The sequence below is a fragment of the Mirounga leonina genome, unplaced genomic scaffold, assembly GCF_011800145.1.
Source record: "Mirounga leonina isolate KUSES-001 unplaced genomic scaffold, KU_Mleo_1.0 Mir_125, whole genome shotgun sequence".
In the NCBI taxonomy this organism is placed as follows: domain Eukaryota; kingdom Metazoa; phylum Chordata; class Mammalia; order Carnivora; family Phocidae; genus Mirounga; species Mirounga leonina.
The window spans coordinates 44,732,367-44,753,157 of record NW_023270305.1 but is presented as its reverse complement, the minus strand read 5'-3'; the positions used below and the strand labels follow the sequence as shown (position 1 = coordinate 44,753,157).

Sequence of the window (20,791 nt, the reverse complement as noted above, 5' to 3'; positions counted from 1 at the left end):
TAAATAAATAAATAAATAAATAAATAAATAAATAAATAAATAAATAAAGATGGTACTCTAATTCAGGTATTTCCAGTTTCTCTCCTTTCACACAGATGTTTAAATCTCTGCCAGGTTAAAAGCTGGAAATGTTTGCCTTCTAAATATAGTAGTTATTTCATGTTAACCCCAGACAGAGAAAGAGTATATATTAATGAATAGTTTTAACAATGCAGTTTCTTTGTCTACCTGCTTACGGTGGAAGGTATACAACTAAATCGGTCATCCAGAACCCTATCCCAGGCCAGCTGAGGTTCGCTGAAAACACGGAAAAGCATGTTAGTTACCCTGGATTGCTGCCTTTCTGTACCTGGCAGCAGACTTCCAGGAGTCCTAACCTGGCACAGGGGTGACGAGAAATGACTCATCCCTCAAAACCCCTCATTACTGGGATTTTGCTTCCTGAGGAAGCCAGAAGGGTCTCATGAATATGAAGCCAAGACCCACTTCCCTAGAAGCTGGTGTTGCCTGCACAGTAAACTTCAAATCAGGATTTGATCTGTGAATTAAATATTCTGAATCCTACACATAGCTTGCAGAGTATAACTATGAGGTGATTTGAGCTGCTGAGTTTGTTACTATGTATACAAAGCATTTAGGGACTTGTTTCTATTTTTTGACTTTCTATGAGGTAACTTTATTTTGCAGAGCTGAAATATAGCTAGCTGTAAGTAAAATACTTTTTAGATTCAAGGATGACTATAAGGGAAGTTATGGGAAAATATATTTATACTATATAATATAGAGTTAATATCCCTATATGAAGAGCTTCTACCAATCACTAAGAAAAAGGAAAAAATCCAAAAAGAAAACATGCACTTACTTCACAAAGGACAATAAATATATAGAATGATTAATAACCAATAATATACAATGAATTGTAAGTAAAAACAAATCACCGTCTTTCACCTTATACCTTAACAAAGTTTAAAGAGATCATAACCAGCATTGAGAAGGGCTGGGGGAAAATTCACCATCTCTTATGGCAGGACTGTAAACTGGTCTAACCTTTCTGGGAGGCAGCTTGGCAATAAATGTTTGTTATTTTTTTTTAATATTTATTTATTTGAGAGAGAGAGAGAGAAGCGGACTCCCTGCTGAGCTCAGACCCTGATGCAAGGTTCAATCACAGGACCCCGAGATCATGACCTGAGCTGAAATCAGAGTCAGACCCTTAACTGACTGAGCCTTCCAGGCACCCCAGCAATAAATGTTTAAAAAATAAAATATACCTCTTACTTAGCTATTATAGGTTTAGGAATTTCTTTAGAGAAAATAATAAAATAAAAATGCATTAATCCACATAGAAAAAAGTCTGGGAGGATATGCACATACCAAAATGTTAAGAATAGTCATCTCTGGATTGGTGGAATTAGGATTTTTATGTTTTTCTTTTAGGTCTTTATTCTCTACATTGAACATGTATTATTTTGCAATAAAAAAATAACATGTTATTTTTAAAAAACACTTCTCTGAGAAAAAGCCAGACAAGATTGAAAAAGTTAACACAGATGACTCTGAACTGTGTATTCCATGTCGAAACCCATTTATCTGACTGTACATTTGCTTCGCTTGCCCCCAGGGAGACACATCTGGAGACTACAGGAAGGTACTGCTTATTCTGTGTGGAGGAGATGATTAAAATAAAATCCAAGAAGAATAGGAGGATTCCCAGTACTTTGAATTTTTTTTTAAGTTCATTTTTCTACACTACTATTAGCATTATCTCATTGCTCATTTCCAACTAAAACGCCTACAGATGCTTCCTAGGATATGGACTGGCTGTATTATTATTCATCTATAATTACTCATTATGATGGCTTTAAAGCTGTACTTGCATTTCAAAGCTTATAAAACAGGAGATTTAAAGTTAGAAATAAAAATGTATTCCATGTTTTTAACAGATTTCTTCCTCATCTGTGTTTCACAGAAATTGGAATGTATTAAATTTATTTCATGGTTTTGGTGAAAACCCATTAAAGTGGAAGACTGAAAGACTGTCCTAAAATCACTCTGCTTCCCTAATTCCATTCTCAAAGTGGCTAGTAATTTCTTCATTTGAAATTGTGAGCATTTAGTTCATAAGAATATCCAATTTGCTATTTTACATGGTCATACTTTGAAGACATCCAATAATCTCCTTTATTTAGATTTTGTCTATACTGTTAGTTGATCTCTACAAAAGTTTGCATGGGAGACTTCCTTCCTCACATCTTATATTAAGATTATTTACTCTTTCCAGGTTGAAGTATACCAAAATCAGCAACTTGTCTGAACAAATTAAATTCTTAGTGTGCTTATACAGATCACATATGTGCGGTTAACAAACATAAATGCTGAACATTCCACAATATTATGGTTAATATCTTAATCTAGCTGGAAGATGAATGGAAAAAAAATTAATAATTAATAAATGTTTGTTATTTTTTCTATGTGTGTAGGTTCCTGTGTGATGGGCCTATAGTGTTCTGTATTCTGTCCAACCAGGTATTATTTTGGTGATGGTGTAATGTTCTGAATTTACTTAAAGGAATTTTTTTGTGCTAAAAATAATTTTTAAAATGTTTTTCAATTTTGTTGATTTGTAGCAATTTACATTTGCATTGTGCCTTTCAACTCTGAAATTATTCTGTAGTTGTACTTGATTTTATTCAAAAGTTCAGTTTGTATACAACATGGAAAAATAATTTTAATAAAACATGGTATCTTTAAAATGACATATGTTCTTTCTCTAATTGAATTTTCCACTATCTTTAAAAAATTTCTGTCACTTAATTTCTATTAGAAACTACAACGTTAAGCAGCACCTGGGTGGCTCAGTCGGTTAAGCGTCTGCCTTTGGATCAGGTCATGATCCCAGGGTCCTGGGATCGAGACCCACATGGGGCTCCCTGCTTGGCGGGGACCTGCTTCTCCCTCTCCCTCTACCTACTATTCCCCCTGCTTGTGCTCTCTCTGTCAAAGAAATAAATAAAATCTTAAAAAAAAAAAAACTACATTAAGAAAAAATAATATAGTCTTATGTACACTTATGGCTATAAAACTAATGTTCACATATACCAAACACTACTTAATGGTATAAAATAATGTATTAATTTATTCTCTGGAAATGAGTGATGCGCTCTGTTCTACTAAGTAGAACATTTGTATTAAGTAAGAATAATTGCCTTCTTTGTTCATTCTATAATATCTGTTGTATTTTGATGGATGAAATATAAAGATATTTCTTTCAATTTGTTTCTACTTGCCTATTACAAAAGCTTGAGTTATTGGTGAAGGCTATTTGTATGAATACTTAGTCATTCCAATTAATTACAGGAAACATTACTGCTGCTTTGATACTTACCTAGAAAAGTATGGAATCTCCAACTTTATTTGGCTTTGGAAGCATTACAAATTTTTGGTAGTTTTATGTTTAAATTATATATATAACTTAATCAAAATTTTAATACAAATTGCATTTGTTAACTGGAATCAGGATAAGGCCACCTTGGAAGAATGTTTCTTTATTGTCAAGAACAAGCATGACTCTGGAATATAATTGTGAGGCAACTTTGTTTTTCTCTCCCACTGTTCATCTACATTTATTCATAGGCCTATCTCTTCTGGCTTTAGGTGGAAATTCAGATAGAGGATAGAGCTGGGACTTTTCTGGTCACTCTTAGGTTTTAAAAAGTCCTACTGTGCAGTTCCTTAAGGTCATTTTAGTAATTAGTATGTCTAGCCAAAATTCCAAACTTGACTTACAGTTGAGGCTTCTTCCCTTGTTTAGCTCTGGCCTATTGCCAGCAGGAATAAGGAATATGGTGGACTTCTCTTCTTTCTCCACCTCAGTTTCTTTCCATAAATGCAACCCAAACTTAGCCAGGGTTGTAGCAGGAAGGAGGAGAGTAAAGGGGAGCAGGGAAGTTCTTACCTGACTGTTACTGCTGTGGTGGTAGAGGATCAGCACTGGTTTTTTTTTGTTTTTTTTTGTTTTTTAATGTTTTATTTATTTATTCATGAGAGAGGGAGAGAGAGAGAGAGAGAGAGGCAGAGGCAGAGGGAGAAGCAGGCTCCCCACCTAGCAGGGAGCCCGATGCGGGACTCGATCCCAGGACCCTGGGATCATGACCTCAGCCGAAGGCAGACGCTTAACCATCTGAGCCACCCAGGCGCCCGGATCAGCACTGTTTAACATTGGCAGATATTTAAAGCTGATTCTTAGGGGCATTCTCCCAGGTTCCTTAATCAACCCCATCACCAGGGAACTACTCATCTTCTGTTCCTTTGGCAAGGCAAATGTATTCACCTTTTTCAGCCCCTAGGAACTCGATGATACCCTCAGGTGCTCTTCGCTGAAGTCAGTTTGTCCTTCCACCAGGCCTCTAGGACAGAATCTAAGATGATCCCATGCTGGCTATCTTCTGGTGGCCCACACTTATTCCATGGGAAACACTTGCACATCCTTTGTGCTGACAAATTCTGGGCATGAAGACTGATCCCCTTGCTGCCATCATTCTCTGTCCCTCTCCTCCCTACCCCCCACCAAGCTGCCCCAGCCAGCTTCTCCCCGTTCAAATTTCTGAGTCAGAGACACCAGTCCACTGGGGCCCCAACTACATATACTGCTGATGGGAGTATAAATTGGTAGAATCATTTCAGAGAACGATTTGGCAATAGCTAGTAAAGTTGTAAAGTTCCTAGGAAATCCACTTCTAGGAATTTGGTGAATCTTTGCACATGGTGTTCATTGCTACTCTATAAGAACATTAAAGTAGAAGCAAACTAACTCCCTCACAGTAAACAAATTGTGGGTTAGTGACACAATGAGCAGTGAAAATTAACTGGAGATTTGTCAACTGAATAAATCTTAAAAGTATAATTCTGAGAAAAGAGAAAGGTGCAGAATGTTAGGTACAGTTTGATTCCATTTAATTACATGCCTAAATGTTCTAAAGAACATATATTACTTATGGGTATAAGAACATGCATGGGAAAAAATGATATACACTATTCTCAGGATAGTGGTTACAGTGGAGGGAGAGACAGAGTGAGATGGGAGGAACTTCGTTCTATATTCTATTTAAAAGAATGAAAGCAATTTTAATTTAAAATTATCATACTGTGGTGGGTCCATAGGTGTTTATCTACTTTATTTAAAAGTAGCAGAAGGGAGTCAGGGAGTGAAAGCTGGCTGTCCAGAGTCCATGGCAACTGCTGTACACTTCAGGCAGACAGCTGTAAATTTCGATCGGGCCTCCAGAAGGCACTATAAGCCCTGCCAGTCCCGGTACCAGACCCTATCCAGACGTTCCACTGCCGCTAGGAGGGAAGCTGAGGAGTGCAGGGAACATTTGCCACAACCCGTCTGGGGCAGCAGAAGGCTGATGTTTAAGAAACACAAAGGCCTAGCAAACTCCACATTGCAGGTCCTCCTCCCTGAGGAAGCCAGGCCAAATCTCCGCAAGGCGTGATCCCAGAAAGTGGTGAGCTCTTCTAAGGAAGAGCCCAAACGGCACCGTCCTTTTCGCCCCTTGCATAGCGCAGAGCCTACAGGTGTTCGGAACTCAAGAAACCTTAGCAGAAAGAATCAAGGAGGGGGAACTCCCGGTCGGGCCAATACAATGGGGTATGTGGAGTAACGCTAAAATCTAGGTTGGCTCCAAAGCTCACGGTAGTGTGAGACCCAGGCCGACCGCAGGCCAGCGATCATCTACACGCCTACTTTATTCCGGGTTCCAGCCGGCGTCCCTTTCAGTGCAGGCTCCACCCACCACGCACAATCGTCTTTCCCCGCCCCTTCCGGAGGCTCGCCGCGCGCACGCGCGCTCCAGTCCGCGCTTTGTTGCGAAAGCGAGGGGGCGAGGGCTTGCGGTCCCGGCGCGCCGCGCGGCTAGACGCGGCGGGCGGGGCGGAGGATGGAGGCGGTAGCGTCCGCTGCGACGGTTGGGGCTCCGCGTGAGAAGGTGGCGGTGTAGGCACCCGGGCTGGGTGGAGGCCGGCGGCAGCCGGGCCATGGCGGGAGACGGTCTCCGTTGGGCTCCCTGAGGTGCGCTCCCTGAAGTCCCGGGGAGCCGTGGTCCATGGGCTCGCTGAGCAGCCGAGTGCTGCGCCACCCGGGGCGAGCCCGAGCCCAGCAGGAGCCGGGTTCTGGGGCGGGGGGCTCGACTCGCAGGCCGGAGACTGGCGGCGATGCGGCCGGCCACGGTTTCTGTTACTGCCCGGGCAGCCGCAAGCGCAAGCGGAGCAGTGGGGCCTTCTGCTACTGTCACCCCGACTCCGAGACAGATGAGGATGAGGAGGAAGGGGACGAGCAGCAGCGGCTCCTCAACACCCCGCGCAGGTACGTGGAGGGACGCGCCCGCACCTGTTGGGCGGTTCCAGGGCCGCGCCTGGGGACAAGTCCGGCGCCGGGCGCACTTCGGGGTGTGATGCTTGCCCAGGGGGTGAGGAGCCGACGTGCCCTTTACTGGGAAACCTGGGAGCCAGACCGATGCGGGGCGGATGGGGAGCGCTTGGGAGACGCTTGGGTTCTGGATTATAAACCACAGACGCTGTCCGAGTGGTATTACAGCCCCAAGATGAGACTGGCAAACGCCAAGCCAGAGCTTGGGCCTCATTAAACCTTAGGCTGGCCTTCCGTAATACACCTTTGTCCTCTCTGAGTGGGTGGCAGGAGAATGAGTTGTTCTGCATCCGGTTACCTTAAGGGGCACCCCTACTGTCGTCCTCCAGTGTAAAGGGAAGTGATTACATACGCGAGGAGTTCTCCTTAACTGTGAAGGTGAAGTTTATCAATAGTGTACATTTGTTCCTTACTAGGAACAGTCTTTCAAAGTCTCCAGTACTTGAACGTTGACCGGGGATGTGTGTAAGCCAGTGCTGCAGCTTGCTTAACCTTTTTTGAAAGAGTTGAGTCGAAAAACAGGATGTTTACTTGTGAATTAGAAAATTAGAATGCGTAGAATGTTTTCACATAAAGCAATCTGGTTGCGTTTTTTTTTTTTAAAGATCATCAGTGGGGTCACATAAATGTAATTTTTTAGATGAAACTTTAAAAAAAGATTGAAAAACTTTGCTACACAGGTGTAACTTATTGTAAAATAAAAGTATTATGGGTAACCTGTGTTAATAGTTTGATATCTAAAGATCTTTCATGCAGTTTTATCTGTGAAAGCTTGTATTTATTTCAAAAATGGACACCATCGCCCCCCACCTTTTTGGAGAGTCAGTCTCGTATAAAGAGCTCAGATTATGAGTTCTAGTCTGGGTTCTGAGCTTAATAGCCTTAATTCCTCATAAGTAAAATGGAGATGCTAATATTTGCCTTTTAGGGTTTGACAAATACTAGATTGTGTATAATGCACAGTGCCTGGCAGTGTTGAGGCACTCAGTAAATATTATGTCTCCTTGATAAATTGGCCCCTTACAAAATGTCTCACTTTATCCCTGGTAATATATCCACTATTACTTTCTTTTGATAAGTGTTTAAAAGGTATATCTTTTCTGTTGTTTCCTTTTTTACCTGTACCTTTATATTTATAATAGGTATCTTGTACAGAGCATATAGTTGGGTCTAGCTTTTTTTTTAATCCTTTAGGATAATTTCTGCCTTTTAATTATTATTTAGACCACTTATATTTAATGTCATTATTAAAATCTATGTCAGGGTCCATTCAAAAGAGAAATTATGCTGCAATTTGAACAGGGAAAATTTAATATAACCATTATTAGCAAGTAATGGGGAATTAACTACTGAAGGTAAACTACTGAGGTAAAGAGATCTCTAAAAATATACAGGAATAGAGGATATAAGGGTGCAGTCACAACTTCTCAGATTGAGACAGAATACCCAAGGAAGGAACAAATTTGGAATATAGCCATCTTTCTCCAACTGAGATTAAGATATTGGAGATGGTGTGGCTGTAGCCCACCCTAGATGGTAGAAAAGTTTGCTGAGATGTGGTAGGCTAAGGCGGGCAAGCAGGCAGCTGCCCATTGGGATGCCAACAGACTTGCTTGCTGCCTCTCTGGCTGACAGAGCCAAAAATATATACTGTCCAGATCTTTATAGAAAAACTTTGCCAACCCCCTGAACTACATGAGTGTACTAGAATGGAAAGTCTTCAACGCAAACCCTTATTAGAAAATACATTGAGAATTTAGTATGTTTTGTATCAGTGGAAGAGGCCTGGCTATTCAGCCCAGCATGGATGAAGGGTGTAAGAAAATATTAAGACCTAGAAATTTGAGTGTTGGCACCAGTTATGTTCCCTGAGGTTGTCTGATGTGCTCTCCCACCGACCAACTACTCCATGAAAAGCTTTGCCTTCCAAGCCCACCTTCCACTTCATTCACACCTTTTGACACCTGTAATTTTTACTTTTACATTAACATAACTGTTAAAATTCAGTTGTTCTGCAACCAGATCTTGGGTGTTTGCTGTGCCTTAGACCGTCTTTAAATTTTGAAACTTGGTAAACAGTATTTGTTGTTAGAACTATGTAAATACTGTTCACTGCAAAGTCAAGTAGTGTGTGCTAAGATTATAAATAATACTTCCTGGGTGCAATGTCACAACTCCTTGTTTTTCTACTGGAGAAATTTTCTAACCTCACATTTAAGTGCAGTCTATTTTCTAAGTTCCATCAAGTGCTCAAAGTCAGGCCCTGTTTTCATTTGTATCTTACTGCAATAGTTCCCTTTTTTGTATTGCTTTTTTATTTTCTTAGAGTTTCTAACTGCCTCCCCCTTCCTCATCATTGGCAAAAATATTCCTTCATTATATATTCAGGTTTTCCTATCTTTCCAAACACATTTTCATGGCGTCCTCCTCCAAACCCAAGCCCCCCGCCCCGGGTCCCTTCATCTTCCTGTTTCATTCTGGATCCGTTGCTCTCCAGGTCTGGGCTTATCCTGGGACTTAATTTTACCACATCTCCAGGATTGGATCTACTGTTTTCTGTAGCCTGGGTCTTTTTCTTTCTCACCCATTTTAGGGAACTACATCCTTGCGTATTTTCCTCAGAAAGGGTGCAAAAGGAGGTAATTTGTGCTTACCTAAATGTAAATTTAGTCTTTCACTTTATTCATCCTTTGGGTATGGAAATATAAAGTAACTTCATGTCCTTGATGATATTACTTCATTGTCTTCTAGCCTACAGTGTTGATGAGAAATAGGATGCTGGTCTAATTCTCTTTTCTTTGTAGGTGACGTTTTGTTCCTCTGGAAATTTTGGAATTTTTTTCTTTGATATTTTGGAATTTAACTAGAATGTGCTTAAGCGTGGGCTTTTTAATTGCCTCAGTACTTGGTTGATCCTTACAATCTGGAGACTAGTTTGGAGAAATTTTCTTCCATTAATTTCTTCCATGATTTCCTTTTTCCTGTTATCTTTGTTTTCTCTTTCTTGGACTCCTCTTAACCAGATTTTGGATTTCTTGGATTGTACCTCTTTCTCTTTTCTTTTTTTTCCTTTCTAGGTCTTTTTTGCTTTATATTCTGGGAAATTTCCTTAACTTTCTCAGTCAGCCTCTCTTTCGGCTTTGTAATTTCTGTAACCGTGTTTTTAGTCTCTAAGAGCTCTTTTTTCCCTTGTCTCCTTTATCATAGTATCCTGTTGTTTTATAAATGTAATAATCTCAGATATCTAGATATACTAATTTTAGGGTGTTTTAAGTTCTCTTTTCCCTAATTAATATATTTCCTCTGGGGCCAGTTTCTCTTTTTAATATCTTTAATGCTCCTAATTCTCTTCATGTTGGGTCATTCTTGGTTGTCTGTTTATATTTAAGAATGAAACTGGTTTTGTGTGTGTGTGTGTGTTTTAATTGAGTAAACAGATCTATTTCTACTAAGCCTTCCCTTTAAGTAGGAAGACTGATCACTAAATGGGGTGGGGCATGCTTTGTTTTAGAGCAGAGATTCCCAAACTTTTTTTGTTCATAGCATCCTTAGTGTCTCAGTAATTTTTTTCTTGGTACCTCTGGTCCTAAAGAAATATCTCATAGTTAGGTTCAAACTACTGCTTAATAGTATTAGATAGCATGGTATCTGAAAGATGTTGCTGTGTTGTTTCCATCGAATATAAAATATTATACACGCATCCCTGAGTTTGATGTGATCCTCCAGGTGCTTTGACACATAGTTTGGGGACCATGATTCGGGGTGAATGGGTTAAGAGCTCACAGGCTACAGATTCCTCAAATACCAGAGTGAGGATTTTTTTTTTTAATCTTTTTTTTTTTTTTAAGATTTTATTTATTTATTTGAGAGAGAGAATGAGATAGAGAGAGCACAAGAGGGAGGAGGGTCAGAGGGAGAGGCAGACTCCCTGCCGAGCAGGGAGCCCGATGCGGGACTCGATCCCGGGACTCCAGGATCATGACCTGAGCCGAAGGCAGTCGCTTAACCAACTGAGCCACCCAGGCGCCCCGTGAGGATTGTTTTGTCTGGGGTGTCAATACCTGCACTGAAGTCTTAGCTTTTCCTGATAGATTTGTCCTCTCCTTCCTAGAAGAGCCTCGGAATCTCTATGCCTGAGTTATCTGTACTCTGGCTATCTGTATTCTGTGTTCATACATCGTGGAAGAGGCCATTAGGGGAACATGTTTCCCCATTTTCAGCCTCACTTTTGCCTTTTGTTTCTTCTGAGACCCCTCCCCTCAACCCACACAGGCTTCTGAAGGGCAGATGGGCGTCAGCCTCCATCCTAGACCTTCATGATATATTCTGGCTTCTGCTGCTTTTTTCTATTCATTTTATTTTCTAACTTCCACATCCACCGAATTCTCTCATCAGGTGATAAGCCCACCCTTACTTTCTGCTGTTGTGGGCTTAATCCTTTCTGTACTTTTAATCTTTTAGTGTCATTTGGGGATGGTGCCATCAGGAACTGGAAACTATATTGTCCCATTTATTTCTCACAGTAACCCAATAAAGTGGTCACTACTAATATCCTCTTTATATCTGAGTTAAGTGAGGGACTCAAACCCAAGTCTCTCCACCACCAAAGCATGTGCTGTTTTTACTGTCTGTTGGGAAGACATGTCAAGCACACTGGTTCAAGACGTCATTGAAATTACTTGATTTTTTAAAAGATTAAAAATTTTTAACTACCAAAAAAAAAAAATTTTTTTTCTTTAACTACCAAGAAAACTTGTCAGGATTGGCCAGGAATATAAAAAAGTATTTATCGGCCTCTGCCTAGGGCTTTTCTTATTCATTGGACCATCTTGAACAATGATTATTAAACTTAAAAAGATGTATAATTCATCTTTTAAATGAAATCTTATGCAGAAATCCCTAAGATGTGATGCTGCTCTAGTTGAAGGTAGGTGAGGATGCCCAGGGTTTACTCATCAGCTCTCTCTGGTGGCCCCGAAGACACTTCTCCATTGAGCATAGTTTTGAAAACCTTTGAAGTAAGGCTGCAAACCATTTGGCTAATGGGGAAAAAAAATTGTTTAGTTTAAGAATGGTTTGATACCAAAATAAGATTAAATATAAATTATTCTAAAAATTACTTGGGTAGGTAAAATTTTTACTCTTGTTCTCCATTTTGTAGTTGCATAGAAGTATCATTGCAGTTGTATTGAGATCCTCCATAGTACTGTTTTCTAACCGAGGAAGTAAGCAAAAATCACTGTGCTGACCTACAGGTAATTCAGTTAGTTCAACTATCACAAATTGCAAAAATGGTTCACAGTGAAAGGTCACGTGTACATGCTGTCCCATCTAGCCACTGTTAACCCTCTTGGGAATAGAGTACTAGAGATAACTACTGTTATTAGTTTGTTATGTACTAATGCAAATTTGAATATAAATATCCTTCTATTCTTTTTTTTTTTTTTTATCCTTAGTCTTAAGTTTTATTTTAAGGGATCATCTTCATTTTCTTCTGTAACCAGCTTAGCCACCCATTTGGTCAGATTTATTTATTCTTCAGCAGTTGAAGCATTTAAGATGACACTTTTTACTTTAAATCCTTAATGATATTATATATACTATACTTGAGAATGTTTTGCTTTCTCGTGGAGAAAAAAAGCCCAAACATAAACCTTTAGATTATCCATATACTAGTCCTGCAGCACAATCTTAATAAGAAAGTTTTACTGATAACTGGACAATTTATTCATTATGGCAGGGATATAACAAGAGTGGTTGTAAAGTGGCCAGTCTTATAAGTCAGGAGCTATGATCCTTGATCCACTGCTCAATCCACTTCAATATCTGATTGGTATTATCCTCTAGATCTTCTGGTTTATTGCTGGGCAGTTGATGTACTATTTCTTCCTTATAGGATGCTAATGCTTCTTCATAAAGAACTTGAAAAATTTCACACTGAATATTTTCTTTTAGTTTCTTTTCATTATAACCCCTTGTTTCAAGTCTTTTGTACAATACACTGTTATCTGCTTGCAGCACAAAAACTATATGAAACCAGCGTTCAGGAAAGAAATCACAACCATGGTAATCAACAATAACTCCACCTTCGCTCATTTGGTTTTCTAATTCATCAGCTACTCTGTCTTCATCTAAAATGGGGCATTCATACTCTTCATCATAGCCATCATACAACTGCCCTTCTCGAGCTAAATCACCCACATTAATGTATTTCAGTCCTGATCTTGATGCAAGTTCTTTGCCTAGCGTGGTTTTTCCAACCCCTGGTGTACCTGACCGGTGAGCAGGATGTTCGGAAGCAACATGGTCCTCACCGCGCTGGCTCCGGGCGTCCAGTCCTTCTATTCTTTTACACAATGGATAAGTTGGCTCTATTTCATAGAAATTGAACAAAAGGAGTATTCTGAGTTTTGTGCAAAATCAATAAAACATTCAGTTTTACACATATGTAATATTTGCTTTTCTTTTAACAGGAAAAAATTAAAGAGTACATCCAAATATATTTATCAAACGTTATTTTTGAATGGTGAAAATAGTGACATTAAGATTTGTGCTCTAGGAGAAGAGTGGAACTTACACAAAATATATTTATGTCAAGTAAGTATTTTATTTTTCTATTTGACTAAAGAAGGTAATTACTTAAAAATAGCTCATACTCTTTCAAGTCATGTTCTTTCTAATTGCATTTCACAGCAATCTCTTTACAGTAATTTAAGTCCTATCATCTCGTTCCAAAGTCTTGTTTCATCAGAAATACGGCACACACTTAGTTTGGTCTAGAAAACAGATTTTGAATTTTCCTTGTCATACCAGCCCAGCAAATACCTTTTTGTCATTACTTCAGTAAGGTTCTTATTTTGGTGCCTTTCGCTGATAAAAGGGAAAAAAGTTAGGGGAAAAATGTCTAAAGTTAAGATTGCTGAATTTGTTTATTTTGTATATAATTATTTAAGTTGGATGCATTTAGCCAAAATGTGATTCTGTAGATATGATGGATTGAAAGTGAATGGAAAATTCTTGACACTTACTCTTCTTTCCTTCTGGAAAATGCTGTTAAATTAAAGACAAAACCCAGCAAATACAGACTAATTCATTTAGCTGATAATACCTATTTGGGTTGTGTGCTGAAAATATTACCATCTGCCACCCCATTTTAAAGATTCAAAACTCTCAAAATGAAAGAAAATGTTGCTCTAATGGCTCAAATATTTTATTCATTTATTCTTTCATCAAATCTATCTATTCTTTCTTCAAATCATTGTTCTAGGCACTGGGAATAGAACAGTGAACAATTCAGTTTCTATCCTATGGAGTTTATATTTTCTCTCTTCTTCACTGTTTGACAATAATTACTGGTAAGACAGTATAGTATAAGATTTCAGTAGAAATATTAAAAAAAAACTTTTTCTATAACATTTTAATCATAATGTTTTTTATTTAATTTTTTTGAACAAGGTACTTTGGCTTGAAGTTTATAGCTCAGGGAATATATCAGAATATTGGTCTCAACTTGAGGATAGGGTCCATACCTTTTTTTTAATCACTGAAAGCAGTTTTGTGAATTTAAGGATGAGAATGCCTCAGTGAAGGCTTTCCCTCTCAAGAGAAACTGTATTGATTATAGTGCAAGCCACATGCTAAAATATAGTAAGCCTCCTAAGGACAGAAACCGTGTTTTGTTTACTGCTCTATTCACAGTGCCTTATGCATACTAAGTATTCATTGAAATTAGTTAATATTTGATCTAGTCCAAAGTAATTCTAATTATGAGAGGTACTATCTAGAAGGTAACTAAAGACTTCATCCATTTTGGTACCTTACCAAGAATTTAGGTCCATTCTGGAATTTTCTGATTAGTTAAAACTAAACTTTAGATTTATCCTAATTTCTGGGGATCATCCCATTTACAGCCACTAACACAGTAAGGATTCAACAGTAGGAAAGTTCTTAGTCTTCACTCCTCCTCAGTACATGATTATGTATTCACCTTGTGTCTTGTCATATGTTTATGAGAGTCTTAAATACATGATATGTTTTCTAAGCTTGAATTTAAAATGTCATTGAGAAGGAAAACAAATACCTGTAATAGACTCAGAAATTATTTTAACTAAGTAAAAAATTAATGTAAGTTTCAAATAGTAATATAGGAATTCAGTTCAGATAGTAATATGAGAATTTGGTTTGGTTTTCATTAAATTAATCCTAAACAAAGTATTTTGACATACCTCAAGTGTCCTTAATCTCATTTTCCTGTAGACATATTTAGCAACTCTTTTTCTCCTGAAATAATATGGATTCATTTTGATAGAAGAGTTGCTTGGAATTAGAAATGGGAAAATAATTTGGAAGGCACAGAAGGTACTAGATAATTGTTTTTGTTTTGTTTTGTTTTTTAAGTCTGGCTACTTTTCTAGTATGTTCAGTGGTTCTTGGAAAGAATCCAGCATGAATATTATTGAACTGGAGATTCCGGACCAGAATATTGATATAGAAGGTAACCACCACCATGTTTACTATTATGCAAAAAGTATAACATAACCTTTTTATTCTTTTGGTAGAAAATAAATATTTTCGGGCGCCTGGGTGGCTCAGTTGGTTAAGTGACTGCCTTCGGCTCAGGTCATGATCCCGGAGTCCTGGGATCGAGTCCCACATCAGGCTCCCAGCTCAGCGGGGAGCCTGCTTCTCCCTCTGACCCTATCCCCTCTCATGCTGTTTCTCTCTCTCTCTCTCTCAAATAAATAAATAAATAAAATCTTTAAAAAAAATAAAAAGAAAAGAAAAAAGAAAAAAAAGAAAAGAAATATTTTCTTCCAACCTTGTAGGCTAGGAAAAAAGCTCCATTTAACACCCTAGAGTGTCAACTTTGTATTGATTTGCCCCATAGTTTTTATCAATTCTGTTCTATCTGTCCCTAATCTACTTAGTAGAGCTGATAAATAGTGTTTATTGATTATTCCCCATGTATGAAGACTTTCTCTGGGAACAGTAGGGTATGAATCATGTAATCAGTGTTTTAGAGCTCTGAGTTCTTAGATGAGGAAGCTGAAGCCCAGAGGCTTTAGGGACTTATTTTAGGGTCTCAGCACTTTAGTGAGCCTCAATCAGCCTATAGTTCTCCTAATTCCTGTTCCAGTGCTCATCCTCTGCTCCCCTCTTTGATTGCCCAAGTGTAAGTACCCAGTACTCACAACACAGGCAAAGAGAAAAGTTAAGGATGTTTATAAACACCCACAAGAGTGGCAGTGCAGAGAAGGAAGGACAGGCCTAGATAGCTGTGGTGGTTGGGGGAGAGTGTGGCATGAAGAGGACCAGGAGCTATTCCCCACTCCCCAGGAATGAAGCACTGAAAGCACGAGGGTTAAGATTATCATTGGGGTATGTGTACTTAATGATTGGTCTATTCAGGGTATCTTTATAAAACTTTTTCCAAGGGTATCTTATTTCTGACCACCAACTAATGTCAAGATTAGATGCAGAAGAATCCAGCTCTGTTAGGTTGAATAAATGGAAATTTGTAACATTATTATTAAATTAGCACCATTAATCAGTAACCATTATTAGCATTTTAATTAGTGATACTCTCTTATCCTTTTATGTACATCCTAAATTTAGACATATATCTTAGAGTATAAAGACAGTCGTCATTATTTTTGTAATACTTTCATAGATATCACTGTTACTTCATTCCCTGGGTCTATTTTTGCTTTCAGCACTGCAGGTTGCATTTGGGTCACTGTATCGAGATGATGTCTTAATAAAGCCCAGTCGAGTTATTGCCATTTTGGCAGCAGCTTGTATGTTACAGTTGGTGAGTATGCACATTATTCAGACGAGATTGGGTGCGCTCAGGGTGGGATGGCCGTAGACGAGTATGCACATTATTCAAAGAAAGGATCACAGTTGGATCTTTGTTTCAAAGTATTTATCCTAAAAACAAAAATAAAGCTTAGCTTTTTACAATTTTTAAAATAAAAATGAAATGTGTAAATATGTCATTTGTGATAAGTCATTTAAGAAGCTTAACCAAAAAAAATACTACTAATAAAATGCTTAATGAAAACCAATTTATTGGGGTGCCTGGGTGGCTCAGTTGGTTAGGCGACTGCCTTCAGCTCAGGTCATGATCCCAGGGTCCTGGGATCGAGCCCCGCATCGGGCTCCCTGCTCGGCGGGAAGCCTGCTTCTCCCTCTCCCACTCCCCCTGCTTGTGTTCCCTCTCTCGCTGTCTCTCTCTCTGTCAAATAAATAAATAAAATCTTAAAAAAAAAAAAAAAGAAAACCAATTTATTATAGCTGAGGGGGTCATCATGTCTGTGTAAGATGAATGCAAGCTATTTCAGTGTAGATACCTTAGAATTACTATAATGTGGTAAGAATTGACTAATTGTCTAAGTCCATTTACAGATTTCTATTCATTAGTGATTTATCTTGACTGTTATTAAGCAGATCACTTATGATTACTAATTCATTTAGGTCATGGGTTTGAAAAACATTGAGTGCTTACTTTGTCAACTTTTCCTTGATTATGAAATAATTGTGGTAAACCACATAAATATATATATAATCCATTGGTAGAATGACAGATTTGTTCTTTCAACAGAAATATATTGAGCAGGGGCGCCTGGGTGGCTCAGTCGTTAAGCGTCTACCTTCAGCTTAGGTCATGATCCCAGGGTCCTGGGATCAAGCCCCATATCGGGCTCCCTGCTCGGCGGGAAGCCTGCTTCTCCCTTTCCCACTCCCCCTGCTTGTGTTCCTGCTCTCGCTATCTCTCTCTCTGTCAAATAAATAAATAAAATCTTAAAAAAATATATATATATATTGAGCAATGTGTCAACCTAGGCATAGGAATCCAAAGGTAAATTAAGACATAGTCCCAACCTTCATGGAACTCACAATGTAATGTGTGTGTGGAATGGGGGCAGGAGGGTTGATAAACAGACCCAGAGACAGAGTAAGAACTACTATCCAGTATTATAGGTATGATAATAAACATCCTGTAGGATTTAGCAGATGAACAGAGGGAGCGGTCAGTTCTACTTGGTGGTGCAAAGAAGGAAATTGAGTCTTGAAAACTGAAAATCTATTTATCTTGCAAAGAAAGAAGAGGGGAAGGAAGCATTTTATACAGAGTAAATTAATACCCAGAGATGTGAAACAGTGGAGGATCAGAGAATCTGAGTGGAACATGGCTCTAGCACAGACATAGGAAGCACATATAAGAAGCTCTAGCACAATCAAGGAAGGGTTGTTGAGAAGGCAGCAGAGGCCAGATTATGAAAATCCCTCTATACCTTTTAAGAAGTTTAGACTTTATATGTAGGTACTTTGGGAAGATTTTTTTTTTAATTATTTTACTTATTTGAGAGAGAGAGCTTGCATATGAGTGGGAGATGAGGCAGAGGGAGAGAATCCTCAAGCAGACTCCCTTCTGAGTGCGGAGCCCCACGTGGGGCTTGATCCCATGACCCAGGAGACCGTGACCTGAACGGAAACCTAGAGTTGGACTCCCAACCGACGGAGCCACCCATGTGCCCCCTTTTGGAAGCTTTTAATCAAAGAAAAGGCAGTTGTGTTTTAGAAAGAATACTTCAGAAATAATGTGAAGGATGTACTGAAGAAAAGATGAGTACATTCGAGACAAAATCTTACTGCAGTAGCCCAAGTGAGGGTTTAAAGTAGGGTAGTAGCAATAAGCATGGAGAGGAAAAACTGGATCACAGAAAGATTAATCAGGGATAATCCACTGGACTTAGTGACAGACAAGATGTTAAGAGGAACTCGGAGGGGCGCCTGGGTGGCTCAGTCGTTAAGCGTCTGCCTTCGGCTCAGGTCATGATCCCAGGGTCCTGGGATCGAGCCCCGCATCGGGCTCCCTGCTCCGCGGGAAGCCTGCTTCTCCCTCTCCTATTCCCCCTGCTTGTATTCCCTCTCTCGCTGTGTCTCTCTCTGTCAAATAAATAAATAAAATCTTTAAAAAAAAAAAGAGGAACTCGGAAGGGGCTGGGTGAGGGGGTAGTCTCAAATGACTTTCAGGTAAGTTTAAAATCCTAATGGGGAATTTTATTTTGATCTTTATAAAAAGTTAAGTTTCCTTTTCTGTGATATTTGCATACTTATTTATTTGAAGTATTAGTAAATAGCTTGCTCAATATATTTAGCTGAGATCACTTGATTTTTTATATGTTGTCATCCTTTCAATACTTACTTTCAACAAGTGCACTTTATTTTCTAACTTTAGTCCTTTTGGTTTTGTCCTAAATCCATTTTCTGCATTATCTTTATGATTTAACTAACTTAATAATATACTTGCATGATGAATATATTTCAGAAATTTAGGTAAAAAGTGACATTCTTTCCGTATATTGAATAAAATTAGTTCATTTGAAATCTTACATATAAACATTTTAGATTAATACTTCAATGTAAATGTATTTGTTTTAGGTGCATCTCTTAGAAATTGATGTGTTTTATACTTTAATAAACATTTTCTGATGAGTCATACTGTTTACTTGCCTAGCTCCATCACATGGTTGACTGAGCATGTTAAATAAAATTTAAAAAGAACAGACAAACCAGATATAATGCTGCTTAATTTTGCAAGGTCCCAGAGAGAGGAAGAATAAAAAAGAGAATAGTAGTATTCATCTCTACTTTACTGCCTTACTGCTTTTATCCCCTACATTCTGTTTTCAGTTCCAAGTATTTAGTTGAATACTTGCTGGATTTTTTTTTTTCAGTATTTTTACTGGACTTAAAAATTTAGGCTTTCTGCACTTAAATGAGTTCTCTTTCTTTTCTTTCTTCCTTTTTTTTTTTTTTTTACTTTTTAATATGTACAAGCACATATTCAGAGCTAATTTTTCCCACGTGAAATGGGCCTTTCCAGTGCTTATTTATATTTACAGGATGGTTTAATACAGCAGTGTGGTGAGACAATGAAGGAAACAATTAATGTGAAAACTGTATGTGGCTATTACACATCAGCAGGGACCTATGGATTAGATTCTGTAAAGAAAAAGTGAGTTACCTTTTTTATTTTTCCTCCCATCCCACTTGTGGGAATTTGGCTGCTTTGGTTTCTTAAGAGAATGTATAGCTATAAGAAAGAAAGAAAAAAGATAAAGGACTAGAATTTTGTTATAAAAAGTCCTTTTTTACATTTGGATGAATTAGTAAATTCCTTGAAAGTGTTGTCTTTGTAAGTGACCATGGGTAGGTTATACATGTTTATAAGTGGCTTATAAAAACTCTGGTCACTCTTTATAGTGCGTTTTCTATTAATATTTTTTAAATAGTAGGCATCATAGACATTATATCAGTACACCTACTGGCAATGTTTTTAACTCCTGAGAATTGCAGTACCCATTTTCAAATTATAAAAAAGGTAATAGAAGTGTGCAAGCCCCTTCATAAATGATGTAACACCAACTTGAAATGATGTTTCCTTAAGTAGAAATGCTGTTATTAATATAAGGTAGTATTTCCTTAATAACTGCTGACAAAAACAATACTAAATTTTTGGTCGTTAAATTTAAAAATTTGAGCATGTTCTGGCAAGACTAATCGTTTTTATTTTAACTGTAAGTCCTACCAAATCAGTCATAAATACATGATATATTATTTATGTATCATGTAAAAAATAATTCCATGTTTTAATTTCAGGTGCCTTGAATGGCTTCTGAACAATTTGATGACTCACCAGAATGTTGAACTTTTTAAGGAACTCAGGTATTTTAATTTTAAATAACTTTATAATTAATCATCCTAAAATAATGTTTATTTGTTCAAGTATGCATTTGCTTTATACAAAAATATATTACTTATGAAAAGTGAATAATTTAATGAAAGGTATCTTGACATCTATGAACTGAAGAAATGCTTCATAGATTTCTTTGTCATAAATAATATGTATGTCTACTATTTTAACCAATTTTAATAGAAAAATTCATTGTTACTATAAAACTATAGAAAAATAAGTGTTACCTCACTTTTGCTGGGCTCTTAGAGAATCTAAAAATTTATTTAAAAACCATCTTTACCATTGCAAAATTAAGTTTTAAAGAGTTTAAGTAATCACACCCTACATGGGGCTTGAACTCGCAATCCTGAGATCAAGTCGCATGCTCCAACTGAGCCAGCCAGGCACCCCAGCAAAATTAAGTTTAAGGAAGTTGTTTTAAACTTTTTGGTAGGCCTGATGAAGTTAAATTCAACATTCAGGAGATGAACCATGAGAGACTATGGACTCTGAAAAACAAACTGAGGGTTCTAGAGGGGAGGGGGGTGGGGGAATGGGTTAGCCTGGTGATGGGTATTTTTTTTTTTTTTAAGATTTTATTTATTTTATTTATTTGAGAC

At 38.0% G+C, this 20,791-nt stretch overlaps 2 protein-coding genes and 1 pseudogene across 2 annotated transcripts in view; 2 read left to right on the top strand and 1 right to left on the bottom strand.

The window, feature by feature from the left end:
- Nucleotides 1-2,373, top strand: part of ANXA4 (annexin A4) — a 63,826-nt gene extending 61,453 nt beyond the window's left edge. Inside the window, exon 13 of the mRNA XM_035001383.1 lies at nucleotides 1,622-2,373. Within this exon, the coding sequence (XP_034857274.1) occupies nucleotides 1,622-1,681 (60 nt within the window). The 3' untranslated portion in view covers nucleotides 1,682-2,373. The remainder of the gene's footprint in view (nucleotides 1-1,621) is intronic.
- Nucleotides 2,374-5,883: 3,510 nt separating this feature from the next.
- GMCL1 (germ cell-less 1, spermatogenesis associated) overlaps nucleotides 5,884-20,791 on the top strand; it is a 38,474-nt gene continuing 23,566 nt past the window's right edge. The window contains exons 1-6 of the mRNA XM_035001381.1: nucleotides 5,884-6,364; nucleotides 12,901-13,024; nucleotides 14,825-14,921; nucleotides 16,141-16,238; nucleotides 19,339-19,451; nucleotides 20,096-20,161. Coding sequence (XP_034857272.1) covers nucleotides 6,105-6,364; nucleotides 12,901-13,024; nucleotides 14,825-14,921; nucleotides 16,141-16,238; nucleotides 19,339-19,451; nucleotides 20,096-20,161 — 758 coding nt within the window. The 5' untranslated portion in view covers nucleotides 5,884-6,104. The remainder of the gene's footprint in view (nucleotides 6,365-12,900; nucleotides 13,025-14,824; nucleotides 14,922-16,140; nucleotides 16,239-19,338; nucleotides 19,452-20,095; nucleotides 20,162-20,791) is intronic.
- On the bottom strand, nucleotides 12,131-12,732 carry LOC118008015 (annotated as a pseudogene).